Raw genomic sequence first — 20,557 nt, 5'->3', positions numbered from 1 at the left:
GGAGGGTCAAGAGATCCTTTGAGATCCTCCAGCCTCCCATTTCCTGCTTTCCTCACACAGCACTCACTGGGTTGACAAAGCAGTCATTAAAGAGACAACCCCGCACCTGCACAATTTAAAGTGCTGGTTCTTCTTCCCTTAAAGGTCCTAAACAGCTTGGGCCAGAGTAGCTGGAGGGCTGTCTCCTCTCCTGCCTTCAAGCCTGATCCTTAACAGCTGCCTCTCATGCAGAGGTGTGACAGGTGGTGACTACAGACAGGGCCTTTTCCGGGGTGGCCCAAGGCTACTTTGCTCTCTGACATACGCCGGGTAACACACATCTTTTTCATCAGCCTTAAAATTAGGAGTTTTGTCTTTAGTTGTCTGCTTCTGTTTTAGGAATACTTTCTATTTATTTAATTCATTTGTATCCTGCCTTTCTCCCGAAAGCGGCTTGCGTTCTTCTTTTCTCTGTCATTTTCTCCTTCGTGAGACAGCAGGAATGGCCGGCCACCCAGCAAGTTTCTAGGGCATGAGTGGGGATTCGAACCTGGGACTCCCCAGTCCTAGTCTGCCATCTTAGCCCCCCCCCCCCCCCGGCATTTCATGGCTTGTTCGGCTATTGGGATGGTGGGCTCAGGGGCTGCGGCTCAGGGGCAGAACCTCTGCTTGGCAGGCAGAAGATCCCAGGTTCAGACCCTGGCAGCACCCTCAGTTTATAAAGGACCAGGTCATTTGTGATGTGCAAGACCCTCCGCCCCCCGACCCTGGAGAGCAGCTGCCAGCCGGAGTAGGCTCTGCTGCCTTGGATGGACCCCGAGGGCCTGACTCAGTAGACGGCGGCTTCCTCTGTGGGTGTTCATGTAATTGGAAGCTGCTCTGAGCAAGACTCTGAAGAAATCCCTTAATCAAGGGTGTCAAACATGAAGCCTGAGGGATGGATCAGGCCCCCAAAGGGTTCCTATCAGGCCTGCAAGCAACTGACGGTTATCTGCTTCCTTCTCCCTCTCTCTTGCTTCCTTCTGCATCCCAGCTTGCTTTGCCAGGCTTGCCCAATCGCACAGCAGCTACAGAGCAAAGCCTCTGTTTTCTCCATTGGCTGACCAGCACATGAAGCAGCTTATGTACAAAAGCTCGCAATGCCCAGCCATTTCATGTTTCCCCCTGGGCCCCAGGCTCAAAGCACTGACCATGAGATTTCTGTAAGGAATGTCAAATCAAACAATTCAAAAGAAGGTTCACAACTTACGCACACCTGAACAGCCTACTCAAGATTGCTACAGCTCAGACATTGTCTTGAGATTTTGATGCAATAATTCAGAGCAAGAGGCGTCAGTCATCAGAAGCTGTTAAATAAACAAAATATTGCAAGAGTGCTATTCTTTTAAGCATCTTTTATTGTAAGTTCTAGAAAAGAATCTTTAATTGTGTCTGTCTGTGTCCTTTATAAAGCTTATATCTGTGCTACCTGGCCTTCCATTTCATGACACATGTAATCCGGCCCAACAAGGTCTCATTTATGTCAGATGCGGCCCTCGTAACAAATGACTTTGACACCCCTGCCTGAAATGAGTCAGAAATATCCTAAATGAATGCTCTTCTGCACCCTGAGAGGCCCGTGTTTCATTCTCTCCCGTGGAACTTCGGCAACCCATGCTGCAGGATGCGGAGAGGCGGGGTTGGCCTCCCAGCCCCCCCTTCCCGCCCTACCCCAGCACTGCTGGAGGGGCTCATGCTGGTGAAGAGCCTCCTGCCCACAATGACAACCCCTCCAGCCAATCCTGGAGAGCAAGCTTGCTGCCCCTACCCCAGGGAAATGGCTGCCAGAGTTTGGCTCAGGGATTGCTGACATTTTTTCCTCGGTTGATCCAGCTGCTCCTGCTAGCTACCACTGCCTCCCAGGTAGCCCCATATGAGCTGTGTGGGGCTAGTGGGCCCTCCTGGGAGTTCACTGTGCATGCCCACTCCCCCCTTGTGCTTTATGCCCTTCCTTCTTTGCAAGGCGCTTTGAGGTTGCGTGAAATCCAAGCAGCGTTGGTGTGCAAAGCCCATCTCCCCTTTCCTGTTTTCTCGATGGTGCAGCAAAATGGGTGATGCGATTTGCCCTCGAGGGGCTGTTCAGCACGCAGCACACCGTCATGGAGGCTTCCGGGTTTCCATTTCAGTGAAATTCCTCCGGGCTGAAAAATCCCTTTAGGCAGCAATACGCCCAAGACCCCAGAGGACTCCTGTGTTGGGTTCCCATCAGCCCTGGATGGTTCTAGCCCTCATTGTGGTGGGCGGAGTCTGGGTGGGGCATTAACCAGGCCTGTGGAGTGAAGTCCCATTGGTTCCTCTTCTGCCTGAGCCCTTCCCAGGCTGCCCCAGCCCCTCTTGAACCCGGGGCCTGACCCTCCCCAGCCCACTGCTATTCTCAAGTACTTGGAAGGAACTCTTTGGGTGGGCCAAGGCTTCGGGGTCCTCCGGCTGACGGGGGCTTTGGTTTTCATGGGCAGTGCAGGCCCCACCCAGTGGTGAAAACGGGGGTTTTATAGCACGTGGGGGGGACTGAGGGGGAAGTCCAGGCCAGAAGCCCAAAAGGCGGTTGCGGCACTGCTGGGGGTGGTCTTTAAGGCGAGCTATGCTTCAGGAGACTATTTTTAACGGCGGCTGCAGTGCTGGCTGGTCAGGACAGCTGCTGTTATTTCCACGGGTGCCAAATGCCAAGTCCGTCTTGGCGGCTTAAGTGAGCTCTGCTGCTATTTCAGCTCTTTCTGCTGATCTGGAGCCTTATTTTTAAACTGCCTGCCTGGCTCCTCCGACTGTCATTAGCACTCAGGGCCACCGAACATGATCCCGGGGCTTAAGCCCCCCTCTCCCCCCCACACACGATGGAGCAGTGCTGCACTCACCTGGGCAACTGTGTGGGTCTGGGGACAGGGGCTGATCGGAGCAGCTGAGGGCCAGAGAGCTGAGGGGGCAGGGACCAGGGCTGGGGGACCCTATGCTGGGGGGGGGGGTGCTTGAGGCTCTCCAGGGAGGCGCTTGTGCTGGTCTGCAGGGAGCTCCCCCACCCACCCATGGATAATGCCCCTGTATAAATCGATGGTGCGGTCTCATTTGGAATACTGTGTGCAATTCTGGTCACCGCACCTCAAAAAGGATATTATAGCATTGGAAAAAGTGCAGAAAAGGGCAACTAGAATGATTCAAGGTTTGGAACACTTTCCCTATGAAGGAAGGTTAAAACGCTTGGGGCTCTTTAGCTTGGAGAAACGTCGACTGCGGGGTGACATGATAGAGGTTTACAAGATATTGCATGGGATGGAGAAAGTAGAGAAAGAAGTACTTTTCTCCCTTTCTCACAATACAAGAATTCGTGGGCATTCAATGAAATTGCTGAGCAGTCGGGTTAGAACGGATAAAAGGAAGTACTTCTTCACCCAAAGGGCGATTAACATGTGGAATTCACTGCCACAGGAGGTGGCGGCGGCTACAAGCATAGCCAGCTTCAAGAGGGGATTGGATAAAAATATGGAGCAGAGGTCCATCAGTGGCTATTAGCCACAGTATGTATGTGTGTGTGTGTGTGTATATATAATTTTTGGCCACTGTGTGATACAGAGTGTTGGACTGGATGGGCCATTGGCCTGATCCAGCAGGGCTTCTCTTATGTTCTTATGTGACACAGAGTGTTGGACTGGATGGGCCACTGGCCTGATCCAGCAGGGCTTCTCTTATGTTCTTATGTGACACAGAGTGTTGGAGTGGAGGGGCCACTGGCCTGATCCAACAGGGCTTCTCTTATGTTCTTATGTTCACCCACCCGCCACAGGGAACAGCCCCCAAGCCTCTTTCCCTGGGTGGGGGATTCTGGGTGGGGGATTCTGAGGGACTCGGTTTGCTTACAGCTCTCCTGCCCCCATCAGGCAAACAGCCCCATCTCTAGGAAAGGCCCTCTAAGAAATACCTCCAAAGAGCTCCCCGCCCACCCGCCATCTCCAAAAACCAACAAAAGCCCCCCCACCCCCAAGGTCTCCTTATGAACTAAGAGAGAAGCAGTCGGGGAAACAGGTTACATGGCATTTATTGCATTTCCCCCAACACCCCTGGGGCTGCAGAGTGGGGCAGGCCAGAATGCTCCTTGGTTGTGCATGTAATGAGGAGAAGAGGGGCTCCCCTTCCTCCCCCCACTGCCCCCATTGCTGGGGACCCTTCTGTCCCCCCACCAGGAGCTGCCCCCCACGAGGCCTGCTCTCTCCCAAGCCCCAGTGAGACAGAACGCAACCCTCCCTGGCCGCTCCCCTCTTCCCCCCGGGGAGGCCTGGCTGGGGGGGGGCATCAGCCAGCCAGGGGCCCTGCAAGGTGGACACAATCTGGCCCTTCCGCCAGCCAGCTCTGCCCCATGCCCCCTCCCCGCAGTGGGGTTAGTGCCTAGGCGGATGGCTACAGGTGAGACCTACGTGAGTCAGGTGTGCAGGAGTGACCCACCCCACCCCAGGTGTCCCCTCCCCTCCCCACCCCTCCCTACAACTAAAGGCTCTCCGGGGGACCCAGGTGGTGGCAGCAGGAAGGGGGCTCCACGGGGGCCGCGGTCTCAGTAGTAGGTCTCCTTCTCCACCCAGCCTGCAAAGAAGGGAGAAAGGGAGAGGTCAGGGGGCTGGCAAACGGGGGAGGCAAAGGCCCTTTGTGCTCTGGGCTGCTGCTCCTTCAGAAGACCAGGGGGGTCTTCTCGGCACAGATGTGCATTTCACAGGGCACCTGCCATCTGCCCTTGAGGGGGCAACATCTGCCCGACTGGCACTTCTCACAGCACCCGCCTCATCAGCGAGGGTTTTGAGAAAGTGGGTGGGCCTTCTGCCCAGCAAGGGCTCTGGCTGCCGCCCGCCCACTGAAGTTGCGATGAGCTGAGCAGGTTTTTAAAATGCTGCTTTGGCCGCCACCGCAAGGCAAGCGTCTTCACTGCACGACGGAAGGGGAGGGAAGCTGCAGCAGCTGTTTCGTGGCGGTGCCGTTTTGTGGCTGTGCCCATGACTCTCTGTGAGAATCCCAAAGGGGCCTGCGGGTGAACAAAGGCTGCCCCCCCCTCCTGCAATGTCTGGCCTGGGTTGCAATGGGGATTATGCTCCTGATTCCCCTTTTGGAGCCCTAAAAGAACACAGCCTTCCTAGCCCAATGGATAGCCCTGGTGCCAGTCAGGATCGCTGTGCCGATTTCAGGGGAATGAAGACCTCGCTGGAGCCCCCCCCCCAAACAAAGCACTCCTCCCTCGGCCCCCAGAGGCATTGCTGGGTTGCTTAGGGATGCATTCGCTCGGAGCCTTTCCAGAGAGCGGGCTCAAGGTGGCTTCCAAAATAACACACGAACCACAAAGAGGCCATTAAAAACTTTGCTTCAGCCTTGAAAAAGTATCCTTTCCCGCTCCTTCTGGCCCTTTCCCTTTTGTCCAGGCTTTTAACTAAGTGGTTCCCTCCCTCTTTGTCCACTGCTTCCTGGTCTCCTCCCAGCCTGGGGCCTGTTCTCAGCAGCCTCCGCTCAGACGACTCCACTTGGAGATGCTTTTCTACCCTGCCTTGCTTTTCTTCTGGGCAGCAGCGTTTGCACTCCAGAGAGAGAGAGGCCTGACGTGACTCCTTTCCGTGATGGCTGAATCCAGGCAGGGGCTCCCCAGGGGGCACAGCTCACCCCAGCAGCACTAAGTGCTTTAGGAAAGTGGGCAGGGCCTAGGGTGGCCAGTTCCCTATGAAGACCCATTCCTATAGGGATAATGGAGAATTGATCCTCAGGTATCTGGGGTTCGGAGGGGGGGCTGTTTTCTGAAGTAGAGGCGCCAGATTTTCAGCATAGCATCCAGTGCCTCTTCCCAAAATACCTTCCAAGTTTCAAAAAGATTGGACCAAGGGGTCCAATTCTATGAGCCCCCCTAAAGGTGCCCCTATCCTTCATTATTTCCTATGGAGGGAAAGCATTTAAAAGGTGTGCGGTCCCTTAAAATGCGATGGCCAGAACTCCCTTTTGTGGTTGAATTGTGCTTGTCACACCCTTGCTCCTGGCTCCACCCCCAATGTCTCCTGGCTCCACCCCCAAAGTCCTCAGATATTTCTTGAATTGGATTTGGCAGCCTTTGCAGGGTCAGGCGGGGTTTTGCCCAATAGGGCTCCCTATGGCCAGTGGAGGTTTGATTGGGTGTGCAGGTTTTGTAAAAAGCATGTTCCTTCCGTGGCAGCTGCCACCACAGGGCAGGAAAGCTGTGTGCGAGGAAGGAGATGCTTTCAAACGTTTTGCTCATTGAAAAAGGCATCCTGTTCAGAAGAGCTTCTGCCTCAAATGTGGACAAGTTGCTAGGAGGTGTGCATCACCTCCCTCAGCCAGGGCTTTCTTTGCAGCAGGAACTCCTTTGCATATTAGGCCACACCCCACTGATGTAGCCAATCCTCCTGGGGCTTCCAGTAGTAGAAGTAGTAGAAGAAGATACTGGATTTATATCCCACCCTCCACTCCAAATCTCAGATTCTCAGAGCGGCTCACAATCTCCTTCATCTTCCTCCCCTACAACAGACACCGTGTGAGGTGGGTGGGACTGAGAGGGCTCCCACAGCAGCTGCCCTTTCAATGACAACTCCTACAAGAGCTATGGCTGACCCAAGGCCATTCCAGCAGGTGCTAGTGGAGGAGTGGGGAATCAAGCCCGGTTCTCCCAGATAAGAGAGCTATGGCTGACCCAAGGCCATTCCAGCAGGTGCTAGTGGAGGAGTGGGGAATCAAGCCCGGTTTTCCCAGATAAGAGAGCTATGGCTGACCCAAGGCCATTCCAGCAGCTGCAAGTGGAGGAGTGGGGAATCAAACCCGGTTCTCTCAGATAAGAGAGCTCTGGCTGACCCAAGGCCATTCCAGCAGCTGCAAGTGGAGGAGTGTGGAATCAAACCCGGTTCTCCCAGATAAGAGAGCTCTGGCTGACCCAAGGCCATTCCAGCAGCTGCAAGTGGAGGAGGGGGGAATCAAACCCGGGTCTCCCAGATAAGAGCTGGCACACTTAACCATTACACCAAACTGGCTCTCGCCAGTTATCCTGTACAGTAGGTCCTGTAAGAAGAGCCCTGTAAGCTCCTGGAGGACTGGCTACATCAGGGGTATGGGGCCAAAGAAGTTCCTCCTTCTTCCTTCCCTGAGATTGTGTGGTGGGGTCTGCCTCCTGCAACAGCCTGGGCAGGGGCTGCATCCGCCCAGGACCAGATCTACATGTTTCTCGGAGGGGGAGATTAAAAAATGATGCCCCCTTAGGGGCCCATTCTATTTTATGGGTCCACAGAACAGAATGGACCCCATGCCCAACTTGGCAGCCCTCACCCCTCTCCAGCAGCACCCGGGGTGAACACCCCCTCTGCTCCCCCCTAGGTCTGGCCCTGCCCCCGCCACCCTGGGAGCAGATTTCCAAAAGCTCTCATGAAGAGGTCAAAAGAAGGGGGACTCCGGGCTTAACTGGCAACCTGGGTTTTCTTCTGCTCTCAGGAGCAGCACTGAGCATGGCTGGTGCTTGCAGACACAGTTCTACATGAACAGATAGAAAAGCAGGAGGGTTGCCAATCCCCAGGTGGGGGCAGGAGATCCCCTGGCTTGGAGTTCCTCCCCCCACTTCAGGGTCATCAGAAGGCAAGGGGGGTGGGGGGAAATGTCTGCTGGGCCCTCTATTATTCCAGTTTGGTGTAGTGGTTAAGTGTGTGGATGCTTATCTGGGAGAACCAGGTTTGATTCCCCACTCCTCCACTTGCACCTGCTGGCATGGCCTTGGGTCAGCCATAGCTCTGGCAGAGGTAGTCCTTGAAAGGGCAGCTGCTGGGAGAGCCCTCTCGAGCCCCACCCACCTCACCGGGTGTCTGTTGTGGGGGAGGAAGGTAAGGCGATTGTGAGCCGCTCTGAGACTCTTCGGAGTGGAGGGCGGGATATAAATCCAATATCTTCATCTACCTCACAGGGTGTCTGCTGTGGGGGAGGAAGGGAAAGGAGATTGTGAGCCGCTCTGAGACTCTTCGGAGTGGAGGGCGGGATATAAATCCAATATCTTCTTCTTCTATGGGGTCCAATTCCCAAAGGGTATAATGGAGCATTGATCCATGGGTATCTGGGGCTCTGGGGGAGCTGTTTCTTGAGGTAAAGGCACCAAATTTTCAGCATAGCATTCCCCAAAATACCCTCCAAGTTTCAGAAAGGTTGGACTAGGGGGTCCAGTTCTACGAGACTCAAAAGAAGGTGCCCCTATCCTTCATTATTTCCAATGAAGGGAAGGCGTTTAAAAGGTGTGCGGTCCCTTTAAATGTGATGGCCAGAACTCCCTTGGGAGTTCAATGATGCTTGTCACAACCTTGCTTCTGGCTCCACCCCTAATGCCTCCTGGCTCCACCCCCAATGTCTCCTGGCTCCACCCCCATTGTCTCCTGGCTCCACCCCAAAGTTCCCAGATATTTCTTGAATTGGACTTGGCAACCCTAAAAAGCAGACTGTATTTTTTTTTAAAAGATCAACTCCTCATGAGAAGTCTGGGCCCAAAGAGAGGAAGCCAGGTGCCAAGTGGGAGGGCCTTCCACAGGAAGAGACAGTCTGGGACAGGGTCACCCAGAGAGCAGAGCTTGGGAGAGGAAGTGGAAGGGGCCAGATTGACTCTCGCCAGTGGCTGAGCGGAGCAGAAGCTGCTTAGCAGGCAGAAGTTCTCCAGGTCCAGCACGAGCATCATAGCCAGCGCTAGGGAAGGCCTTTCTTGGCCTGCATAGGTGTTGCCAGCCAGAGGATGCCAGGCTGAGCTGAAGGGCATGAGAGAGAGGGCACCTGGGCTCAGTCTCAATGGGTGCGTACATTTAGTCAAAGATGCCCGCCGGCCTGCCTTTGGATCCACGGGTCCACAAAGAAGCTAACACAAGTTAAAAAGGAATGCAGGATAGAGCAGTAGGCTGGTTTCACACTGTGGAATTGACAGGATTTTATCCCGTTGCAAAAAAATCCGCTTCAGTTTGAACTGTTTCTTGACTATCAGACAGCCACTGCTGAAGCCGCGGTCCGTGGTTGCCCACTCACACTGCTAGCCCCGCTCAACCATGGACCTGCTGCGGAAAGGGTTGTCTTTTTTAAAAAGGCCCCTGTGTGTGTGCTCTATTGGAGAAGCACACAAGAACACCCAAGAAAGGGGTTGGGTGGGGGGAGACATCCAACCTTGCTTGGCAGGATCACACAGCACTTCCCCTTATGAGTCGCCCCAGGGCATTCAGACAGCAGCCAGTTATGTGACCTACATCCAGTTCAGGAGGATGCTACAGGGGAAATCTAGGTAGCTTTTTTGATGTGGATATAGGAGGTGTCCGGAGACAGGGTGAGTCCGGGTGTGGCTCGGAGGGCGGATGTGCTCGTGCGATTGTGCACTTTTAATCCGAATGGAAAGCGGGGCTAGCGCAGGGCAAACCTCCTGTGTGACGCCACCTGTAGACACAACCTCTCCGTAAGGGAACAGCCCAGCCCAAAGCCCACCAAAGAAGGAGGGGGGGGGGCTGAGAGACTCACCACCGGGGTAGCGACGGAGCAGCAGCTTCCGCACCTCGTCGTAAATGAAGATGAGCAGGCTGTAGGGGAAGGCGCAGAACCACCAAGTGACCCTGCAAAAGGGAGGAGGCATGAAAGGAGGGGAGTGGCGGGGAGGAGAGGAGAGGAGACAGCGGATAGGAGGAGGTGGCACCAGCAGCCCCACCCCCCAGGGGCAAAGGAGTGGGGCAGGAATGTGGTGGGGCACGAACCGGGGCCGTGAGCCAGCTGCAATTAGGGGATGTGGCATCATAGGGGACTCTAGAGGCCCGGCGAGTGCTGGGCAGTGCCAGGAATGGGTCTTATGGGCGAGTCCCACCAAGGAGGAGTGTGGACTGTGGGGTGACTCTCCAGGGACCCCTGAGCTGCCTGCCTCCCAGGCGACGGGGCTTGCGAGCTTCAGGTTGGGAGATTCCTGGAGATTTGAGGGTGGGGCTTGGAGAGAGGAAGGGCGGGGCCTCAGCAGGATCTGATGCCCCAGAGTCCACCCCCAGAGCAGCCATTTTCATGGGGGTGGGGAGGAGGAGAGGGACATCTGGAGAGCACTTGCACTTTCAGGAGATTGGGCCAAAGGGCCAAACCACGTACTTGAGGGGATACATGCGCAAAGCCACCCCCATGCCAGGGCAGTAGGACAGGAAGGCGGCCAGGGCGGTTTCTTCCAGAAGGCCAAAGATCAGGATTTTGTTCCTGGAGAGGAGGAAAAAGCAGGAGGGTTAAGAGCAGAGTTCCCTCTGAGTGCAGAGTCTTGTGAGCAAAAATCGGAGTTTCTTTTTAGATTGTTGTATTGCTTTTAGATTGCATATTGTTTTATTGTATGTATTTGATTTTAATCTTGTATTCTTAACTGCTGTTGCCCACTCAGAGCCCATTTGGGAGAGGGCGGGCTATAAATGGGAAATAACAAATAAATAAATGATTCTACTTTGGGAGCTCCTTCCAAACAGGCAGCCGTGTTGGTCTGAAGCAGCAGAACAAAACAGAATCGGTTGCGCCTTTAAGACCAACTTAGCTTTATTCAGAACGTCAGCTTTTGTGTGCTCTGAGCCCACTTCATCCGACGAGGAATCCGGCACAGCGAGCAGAGCCACACGTAGCTGATAGGATTCCTCGTCTGATGAAGTGTGCTTAGAACACACGAAAGCTGACATTCTGAATAAAACTAAGTTGGTCTTAAAAGGTGCAACCGACTCCTATTTTGTGAGCTCCCTGCATTGAAGCTGTGAGCTGCTACTAGCATCTCTGAGTGTGCTCTGGGGTCATCCTTCCTGAGCTAAGACAAAAAGGTGTGAGAAGGAGGCTAACAATCTGTGAGCTGGCTCACACTCACTCCGCTCAGAGGGACCACCGGTCCTGAGGAGAGGCCAAGAGGGCCCCCTCTCCACCACCCCCAGCCTGGTGCTCTGGCCCAGGGAGAACTCTGGGAGCGGAAACGGCCTTTCCTTGCCTGGGCACCAGAGGCTTCCTCCTCCCGAGGGCCACCTCTGCCTCTGGGCCATGGGACAGCACACATCCGTGGGGAGGGCCTTCTCTCCTTGCCTAAGGGGAGGGACGGTGACTCAGTGGTAGAGCATCTGTTTGGTAAGGAGAAGGTCCCAGGTTCAATCCCCGGCATCTCCAACTAAAAAGGGGCCAGGCAAGTAGGCGTGAAAAACCTCTGCTGGAGACCCTGGAGAAAGAGCCGCTGCCAGTCTGAGTAGACAAGACTGACTGTGATGGACCCAGGGTCTGATTCAGTAGAAGGCTATTATTAAGGATATTATAGCATTGAAGAAAGTCCAGAAAAGGGCAACTTGAATGATTAAAGGGTTGGAACACTTTCCCTATGAAGAAAGGTTAAAACACTTGCGGCTCTTTAGCTTGGAGAAGCGTCAACTGCGAGGTGACATGATAGAGGTTTACAAGATAATGCAAGGGATGGAGAAAGTAGAGAAAGAAGTACTTTTCTCCCTTTCTCACAATACAAGAACTCGTGGGCATTCGATGAAATTGCTGAGCAGTCGGGTTAGAATGGATAAAAGGAGGTCCATCAGTGGCTATTAGCCACAATGTGTATATATATAATTTTTTGGGCCACTGTGTGACACAGAGTGTTGGACTGGATGGGCCATTGGCCTGATCTAACATGGCTTCTCTTATGTTCCCTTGAGGCCCCAGGCCAGTGGGGCAGAGAAGGACCCCATGGAGAGCATCTTTGAGGGGATCTGGGAAGCAGGAAGACCCTCAAGAGGCTGCAGGGAAGGCCCTGAATGCCAGAGGTCAGGAGGTCCCCCCCCAGTTAAAGCTGGCCCCTGCATTCTGGAGCACCCCTCTCTGCCCGCCTGCTCAGTCCAGCCCAGCCCTTCGGACCCTGACCCACTTCATGCCCTGCTGGAAAACAGAGTTCCGCCTGGTCTTGCAGATGATGAGATCGGCCCACTGCACCACCACGATGCTGGCGAAGAAGGCGGTGTGGCAGGTGAACTCCACCACCTTGCGCTGCTCGTACGTCTGCAGAGGGGAGAGCAGAGGAGGCTCCGTGAACAGAAGGGACCCCCGCGGGCAGAGGGGACACAGAAGGGCCCTCTTGGGCCAGGCCACGCAGCTCACAAGCCAGCCGGGAAGGAGCCCATGCCCAGGGCTCCAAGGCATGCCACTTACCCACGTGGAGGCTCCCAGACACTCACCCACTCCTGGCCGTAGCTGTCCTCCAGGTCGTTCTTGGAGCGGTCATCCCAGTCCAGGCGGATGCCCAGCAGAGTGGTGGGGAGGAAGCCGTTTTCCGCCAGGATCACAAAATACGTGAAGAAGCCCCCCAGGGCCTGGATCATGCCTGGAGAGGAGGGGAGGGAAGGGAAGGAGGCAGAGGGTCAGGCCTGAAGGTCTCCCACTCATCTGTTTCTGGGCCAGGGCAGAATTGTCACAGAACCACACAGGCCATTTAGTCCAAGCCCCTACTCAAGGCCACTGCACCACCACGCTGCTGGCAGAGAAGGCCGTGAGGCAGGTGAACTCCTCCACCACCCGAGGATCACCTGGCACTCTGCACCACTAGCATGGCACTGCCAGCCTGCGGGGCTGCCAGCCTGCAGGTGGGGCCTGGAGACCTTCTGCTTTGACAACTGATCCTCTCCAGCTGGCAGAGATCAGCTCCCCTGGGGAAAACGGCTGCTTGGCAGGCTGGACCCTAGGGCCTTGCACCCTGCTGCTGAGGCCCCTCCCTTCTCCAAACCCCGCCCTCTCGCAGCTCCACCCCCAAGGTCTCCTGGTATTTCCCAAGCCAACATGGCAACCCTACTGCAGGGTCTCCGGGGGGTGGTGTCTGGGGGCAGGAGAGGGGGCAGCAGGGCAGACTGTCCCCCGCCCCCCCGAAGAACGGAGGGGGACCTGGGTCTGGTTCTCCCCCTCAGCAGCAGCCTTTGAGGCCTCCCCTCCATCTCTCCAGGGCCTGTGGGTGGCTCTCTTTGCTTGGGGCAGCTGGAGGCCAGGCGGAGGCCCCCCTCCCCTGTGCAACCCCCCCACCCAGGGCTGCCAAATCCAATTCAAGAAATATCTGGGGACTTTGGGGGTGGAGCCAGGATACATTGGGGGTGGAGCCAGGTTGCAACAAGCATCATTGAACTCCAAAGGGAGTTCTGGCCATCACATTTAAAGGGACGGCACACCTTTTCAATAGCTTCCTTCCATAGGAAATAGTGAAGGATAGGGGCACCTTTTGGGGGGCTCATAGAATTGGACCTCTTGGTCCAATCTTTTTGAAACTTGGAAATATTTTGGGGAGAAGCACCGGATGCTATACTGAAAAATCGGTGCCTCTACCTCAAAAAACAGCCCCCCCCAGAGCCCCAGGTATCCACAGATCAATTCTCCATTATTCCCTATAGCAACCCTACCCCCCGCCCTCCCGGCCATTCAGGGACACAAAGTCCAGAGGGGCACTTCTCCCCTGCTGAGCCATCCCCCTATGGAGTGGAGCTGCCCATTTCTCAGCAGGCAAATCTCCCCCATCTCGTGCTTTCCTAGGGTTGCCAAGTCCAATTCAAGAAATATCTGGGGACTTTGGGGGTGGAGCCAGGAGACTTTGGGGGTGGAGCCAGGAGACTTTGGGGCAGAGCCAGGAGCAAGGGTGTGACAAGCATAATTGAATTCCAAGCGAGTTCTGGCCATCACATTTAAAGGGACAGCACACCTTTTTAAATGTCTTCCTTCCATAGGAAATAATGAAGGATAGGGGCGACTTCTTTTGGGGCTCATAGAATTGGACCCCCTGGTCCAATCGTTTTGAAACTTGGAGGATAGTTTGGGGAGAGGCACTAGATACTATACTGAAAATTTGGTGCCTCTACCTCACAAACAGTTCCCCCAGAGCCCCCGAAACCTCCAGATCAATTCCCCATTATACCCTATGAGCACATAAGAGAACATATGAACATATGAAGCTGCCTTATACTGAATCAGACCCTTGGTCCATTAAAGTCAGTATTGTCTTCTCAGACAGGCAGCGGTTCTCCAGGGTCTCAAGCTGAGGTTTTTCACACCTATTTGCCTGGACCCTTTTTTGGAGATGCCAGGGATTGAACCTGGGACCTTCTGCTTACCAAACAGATGCTCTACCACTGAGCCAGCGTCCCTCCCACATCTTGGATCAGGCCAACGGCCCATCCAGTCCAACACTGCGTCACACAGTGGCCAAAAAACCAGGGGCCATCAGGAGGTCCGTCAGTGGGGCCAGGATACTAGAAGCCCTCCCACTGTGCCCTCCCAAGCACCAAGAAGACATAGCATCCCTGCCCCAGACATAAGAACATAAGAGTAACCAACTTCTTCAAAGTAACACAGACACCCCATCCCAAGAGGAAGCCTTTCCAATCAGAGACTGAAGCCTCCGGAGGTGCAAAGACACATGGTCCTCTGTGGGCGGGGCTTCCCCCGCTGGCCAGCTGACTGGGGGCGGGAAGGAGCCTGGGAAAGCGGAAGAACCCCGCTGGGACCTGGGGATTGGCAAGCCTATGCTTTCCTCTTCCGGTGCAGCTGCTGCTGCTGCCTGGAGCTGGGCCAGTCTGTTTGCTCCCCTCTTCCCTACAGCTGGAGGGGAGAAGCCAGGCCCTTTGCAGCCGCCTACCTTTTCGGCTGTGTGCTGCATGCAGGCCTGCAGATACAGGAAGTGAGGGGACCCCGGAGGGTCTCGGGCGTGGCCTCAGACGGGGGGGGGGCAGGCTCACTCACCAATCTGGCCGTACGCCATACTGATGAGGCGCTCATTCACCAGCTTGTCCGTCTTGGAGTTCCGGGGCTGCCTCTTCATGATGTCGCTCTCTGCGGCCTCGTAGGCCAAGGAAATAGCCGGGACCTGCAAAGCAACCAGTGACGGATTGCTCAAAAGGGGGCTGGACAGGTGTGTGTGTGGGGGGGTCACCTCCATGAGAGAAGGCAGCCATTGCTGTGAGGTTGTCTCTATATCAGACCAGTTTCTGTACATCTCAAGTCCCTCAGCTTTTTCAGCCCGTGGGCACAGGGCCAGCGCTCCCAACTAGGCCAGGTAGGCCGCCGCCTAGGGCGCTTAATGTCTACCCAGAAGACCCTCGTGCTGTGGGGACAGTTGCCGCCAGAGCAATATTTCAAGAGATCTTCACAGTCAATTAACTCTCCAGTGGCCAGTCAGAAGCCTTTCTGGGCAGAATCTCACACCCACATTCTAAAAACATTTAGCGAGCCCGAGAAAAGTGTGGTTGGGGGCTCCCGCTGTATATTCTGCTCTGGGAAGCACTTACAGGAAAGGGCTCACCTTCTCACTGAAGACTGCTACAGAATTTCTGGGGAACACCCCTGAGTAAGATCGAGGCCTCAGGCAAGATTTATACTCCGCCCTTCTCTCTGAATCAGAGACTCAGAGCGGCTTACAATCTCCTTTATCTCCTTCCCCCACAACAGACACCCTGTGAGGTAGATGAAGATATTGGATTTATATCCCGTCCTCCACTCCGAAGAGTCTCAGAGCGGCTCACAATCTCCTTTCCCTTCCTCCCCCACAACAGACATCCTGTGAGGTGGGTGGGGCTGAAAGGGCTCTCCCAACAGCTGCCCTTTCAAGGACAACCTCTGCCAGGGCTATGGCTGACCCAAGGCCATTCCAGCAGCTGCAAGGGGAGGAGTGGGGAATCAAACCCGGTTCTCCCAGATAAGAGAGCTCTGGCTGCCCCAAGGCCATTCCAGCAGGTGCAAGGGGAGGAGTGGGGAATCAAACCCAGTTCTCCCAGATAAGAGAGCTCTGGCTGACCCAAGGCCATTCCAGCAGCTGCAAGGGGAGGCGTGGGGAATCCAACCCGGTTCTCCCAGATAAGAGAGCTCTGGCTGACCCAAGGCCATTCCAGCAGCTGCAAGTGGAGGAGTGGGGGATCAAGCCCGGTTCTCCCAGATAAGAGAGCTCTGGCTGACCCAAGGCCATTTCAGCAGCTGCAAGGGGAGGAGTGGGGAATCAAACCCGGTTCTCCCAGATAAGAGAGCTCTGGCTGACCCAAGGCCATTCCAGCAGCTGCAAGTGGAGGAGGGGGGAATCCAACCCGATTCTCCCAGATAAGAGAGCTATGGCTGACCCAAGGCCATTCCAGCAGCTGCAAGGGGAGGCGTGGGGAATCCAACCCGGTTCTCCCAGATAAGAGAGCTCTGGCTGACCTAAGGCCATTCCAGCAGCTGCAAGGGGAGGCGTGGGGAATCAAACCCACTTCTCCCAGATAAGAGAGCTATGGCTGACCCAAGGCCATTCCAGGAGCTGCAAGGGGAGGCGTGGGGAATCAAACCCACTTCTCCCAGATAAGAGAGCTATGGCTGACCCAAGGCCATTCCAGCAGCTGCAAGGGGAGGCGTGGGGAATCAAACCCACTTCTCCCAGATAAGAGAGCTATGGCTGACCCAAGGCCATTTCAGCAGCTGCAAGGGGAGGAGTGGGGAATCAAACCCGGTTCTCCCAGATAAGAGAGCTCTGGCTGACCCAAGGCCATTCCAGCAGCTGCAAGTGGAGGAGGGGGGAATCCAACCCGATTCTCCCAGATAAGAGAGCTATGGCTGACCCAAGGCCATTCCAGCAGCTGCAAGGGGAGGCGTGGGGAATCCAACCCGGTTCTCCCAGATAAGAGAGCTCTGGCTGACCTAAGGCCATTCCAGCAGCTGCAAGGGGAGGCGTGGGGAATCAAACCCACTTCTCCCAGATAAGAGAGCTATGGCTGACCCAAGGCCATTCCAGGAGCTGCAAGGGGAGGAGTGGGGAATCAAACCCACTTCTCCCAGATAAGAGAGCTATGGCTGACCCAAGGCCATTCCAGCAGCTGCAAGGGGAGGCGTGGGGAATCAAACCCACTTCTCCCAGATAAGAGAGCGATGGCTGACCCAAGGCCATTCCAGGAGCTGCAAGGGGAGGAGTGGGGAATCAAACCCAGTTCTCCCTGATAAGAGTCCGCGCATTTAACTGAGACAAATTTGAAGAAGAAGAAGAAGATATTGGATTTATATCCCGCCCTCCACTCCGAAGAGTCTCAGAGCGGCTCACAATCTCCTTTCCCTTCCTCCCCCACAACAGACACCCTGTGAGGTGGGTGGGGCTGAGAGGGCTCTCACAGCAGCTGCCCTTTCAAGGACAACCTCTGCCATTGCTATGGCTGACCCAAGGCCATTCCAGCAGCTGCAAGGGGAGGCGTGGGGAATCCAACCCGGTCCTCCCAGATCAGAGTCCGCGCGCTTCACCACTACCGCAGAGTGGCCAGACTCACCATGTCGGTGCCGAGGTCAATGCAGAGGATGGTGACGGTGCCGAGGGGCAGGGGGATGTTGATGATGATGAAGAGGAGGAAGGGGGTGATCTCGGGGATGTTGCTGGTCAGGGTGTAGGCGATGGACTTCTTCAGGTTGTCAAAGATCAGGCGGCCTGCCGGACACGGGGGAGGTGAGGAGGCCCGGTGGGGGGAGCCGAGGCATGGGGAGGCCCCTCACCCTTGGGTCTTCCCTCAGAGGGGAGGGGAGGGGGCGCTCACCTTCCTCCACACCCGTCACGATGGAGGCGAAGTTGTCGTCCAGGAGGATCATGTCTGCCGCCTGCTTGGAGACGTCAGAGCCAGCGATGCCCATGGCGATGCCAATGTCTGCCTTCTTCAGGGCGGGGGAGTCATTCACGCCATCTCCGGTCACAGCCACAATGGCCCCCTACGTGGCAGAAGAACATAAGAATGTAAGAGAAGCCATGCTGGGTCAGGCCAATGGCCCATCTAGTCCGTGTCACACAGTGGCCAAAAAAACCAGGCGGCATCAGGAGGTCCATTGGTGGGGCCAGGACACTAGAAGCCCTCCCGCTGTTGCCCCCCCCAAGCTCCAAGAAGACAGAGCATCACTGCTCCAGACAGAAGGACATAAGAGAAGCCATGTTGGAACAGGCCAGTGGCCCATCCAGTCCAACACTCTGTGTCACACAGTGGCCAAAAAAACCAGGCGGCATCAGGAGGTCCACCAGTGGGGCCAGGACACTAGAAGCCCTCCCGCTGTGACCCCCCCAAAGCACCAAGAAGACAGAGCATCACTGCCCCAGACATAAGATCAGGATCAGTGTATCTGGATTTCAGTGTATTTGGATTTCTTTTAAAGGCAATAATTTAATGGTGATAATCCTGAAACAACTTAAGGAACATCTTTCCACTAGGAGAGTCCACACAATTCTTACATCCAAGGAGGACAGTTGTTTTACATCATCACTTTCAGTTTCATTTATCCATCATTAATCCATCCATGCGATTTCCGGATTGGACGCATTTCAGATGCAGAGCCCTTCCACAGGATGGCGTTTTTCAGGGGCGGGGAATCCTTATGACACAAAAATTATTTCTCTAGCTGAGGTCTTGATTAGAACATTCAACGGGCACAGGGCACTCAATTCAGAGCTTCGGGAAATGCGCCTCCTGGCCTGGCACGGGAGCAGGTCTCAGGAAGTCAGAGTGCCACACCTGTCTGGGGCAGGGATGCTCTGTCTTCTTGGTGCTTGGGGGGCACAGTGGCAACGCTTCTGGTGTCCTGGCCCCACTGCTGGACCTCCTGATGGCACCTGGGTTTTTTGGCCACTGTGTGACACAGTGTTGGACTGGATGGGCCATTGGCCTGATCCAACAGGGCTTCTCTTATGTTCTTATGTGACCCAGAATGTTGGACTGGATGGGCCATTGGCCTGATCCAACATGGCTCCTCTTATGTGACACAGAGTGTTGGACTGGATGGGCCATTGGCCTGATCCAGCATGGCTTCACTTATGTTCTTCTGTGACACAGAGTGTTGGACGGGAGGGGCCACTGGCCTGATCCAACAGGGCTTCTCTTATGTTCTTATGAGACACAGAGTGTTGGACTGGATGGGCCACTGGCCTGATCCAACATGGCTTCTCTTATGTTCTTCTGTGACACAGAGTGTTGGACTGGAGGGGCCATTGGCCTGATCCAACATGGCTTCTCTTATGTTCTTATGTGACACAGAGTGTTGGACTGGATGGGCCACTGGCCTGATCCAACATGGCTTCTCTTATGTTCTTCTGTGACACAGAGTGTTGGACGGGAGGGGCCATTGGCCTGATCCAACATGGCTTCTCTTATGTTCTTCTGTGACACAGAGTGTTGGACGGGAGGGGCCACTGGCCTGATCCAACAGGGCTTCTCTTCTGTTCTTATGTGACACAGAGTGTTGGTCTGGAGGGGCCACTGGCCTGATCCAACAGGGCTTCTCTTATGTTCTTATATGACACAGAGTGTTGGACTGGAGGGGCCATTGGCCTGATCCAACATGGCTTCTCTTCTGTTCTTATGTGACACAGAGTGTTGGACTGGATGGGCCACTGGCCTGATCCAGTATGGCTTCTCTTATGTTCTTCTGTGACACAGAGTGTTGGACGGGAGGGGCCATTGGCCTGATCCAACATGGCTTCTCTTATGTTCTTCTGTGACACAGAGTGTTGGACGGGAGGGGCCACTGGCCTGATCCAACAGGGCTTCTCTTCTGTTCTTATGTGACACAGAGTGTTGGACTGGAGGGGCCATTGGCCTGATCCAACATGGCTTCTCTTCTGTTCTTATGTGACACAGAGTGTTGGACTGGATGGGCCACTGGCCTGATCCAGTATGGCTTCTCTTATGTTCTTGAACTGGCCCCGTGACAAATGCATCTATTTGCCCCTTTTGTGCCTCGGGGAATCATCGGAAGGACAAGCCCAAGGATTACCGCCTGTCTGCAGGGGATTCTGGAGGTCAGCCAGAGAGGTTAAAAGTCTCTGCCCAGAAGAGGCCTGCAGACATGAGGAAGCCCTTCCACCCCGAGGCCCAAGATTTGGCCGTCCTCCTCCTTTGCCTGTCTCCAGCCTCCACATGGAGGGAGGCCCTGCTCACCTGGCGCTGACAGCCCTCCACAATGATGAGCTTCTGCTGGGGGGAGGTGCGGGCAAAGACGATCTCTGTGTGGTTCTTGAGGATCTCATCCAGCAGGTCTTCGTCCATGTCCTTCAGGTCTGAGCCGTGCACAACGCAAGCCTTGGCTTCCCTGGACGGACGGACGGCTGAGGTCACGCTGGGGCCACTCGGGGGTGGGGGGAGTGGTGTGAAGAAGCCCCCAGGAGGCTCCAGGGCCCGCTTACCTGGGGTTGACCTGGCTGACAGGGATGTTAAGGCGGGCCGCAATGTCCTCCACGGTCTCGTTCCCCTCTGAGATGATGCCCACCCCCTTGGCAATGGCCTTGGCCGTAATCGGGTGGTCACCTGTCACCATGATCACCTGCAGGAAAGGGGGGGCAGAAGTCAGGGGGAGGCATGCTTAGGCATGTAGCTCACTATGGGGCGCAGAGGGCCCAGCCTCCTTGTGGATTTCACAGGCCCCCTTCCCAAGCCTTAGCTCCCACCTCCCCCCATCGCCTCAGCACATGAAGCAGGCAGCGGCACCAGCAAGCTCTCCCCTGAAGCAGAGTTGGGTGGGTGGGCAGATTGTGAAAGTTGGGTGGGCAGCCAGCCCCACCCCCTGCTCCCAGCAGCCCTTAATCTGGCCA

General features: G+C 55.4%; 1 protein-coding gene across 1 annotated transcript in view; it reads right to left on the bottom strand.

The window, feature by feature from the left end:
- Positions 1 to 4,504: 4,504 nt before the first annotated feature.
- LOC132588254 (sodium/potassium-transporting ATPase subunit alpha-2) overlaps positions 4,505 to 20,557 on the bottom strand; it is a 79,913-nt gene continuing 63,860 nt past the window's right edge. Inside the window, exons 14-23 of the mRNA XM_060260650.1 lie at positions 20,153 to 20,289; positions 19,908 to 20,058; positions 17,526 to 17,694; positions 17,265 to 17,419; positions 14,728 to 14,851; positions 12,189 to 12,334; positions 11,882 to 12,012; positions 10,111 to 10,212; positions 9,505 to 9,596; positions 4,505 to 4,584 (exon numbers count right to left, since the gene is read on the bottom strand). Coding sequence (XP_060116633.1) covers positions 4,556 to 4,584; positions 9,505 to 9,596; positions 10,111 to 10,212; positions 11,882 to 12,012; positions 12,189 to 12,334; positions 14,728 to 14,851; positions 17,265 to 17,419; positions 17,526 to 17,694; positions 19,908 to 20,058; positions 20,153 to 20,289 — 1,236 coding nt within the window. The 3' untranslated portion in view covers positions 4,505 to 4,555. The remainder of the gene's footprint in view (positions 4,585 to 9,504; positions 9,597 to 10,110; positions 10,213 to 11,881; positions 12,013 to 12,188; positions 12,335 to 14,727; positions 14,852 to 17,264; positions 17,420 to 17,525; positions 17,695 to 19,907; positions 20,059 to 20,152; positions 20,290 to 20,557) is intronic.

Source organism: Heteronotia binoei, chromosome 1 (assembly GCF_032191835.1).
Source record: "Heteronotia binoei isolate CCM8104 ecotype False Entrance Well chromosome 1, APGP_CSIRO_Hbin_v1, whole genome shotgun sequence".
Lineage (NCBI taxonomy): Eukaryota > Metazoa > Chordata > Lepidosauria > Squamata > Gekkonidae > Heteronotia > Heteronotia binoei.
The sequence above is the reverse complement of the archived record's forward strand: the minus strand, read 5'-3'. Positions and strand labels throughout refer to the sequence as shown.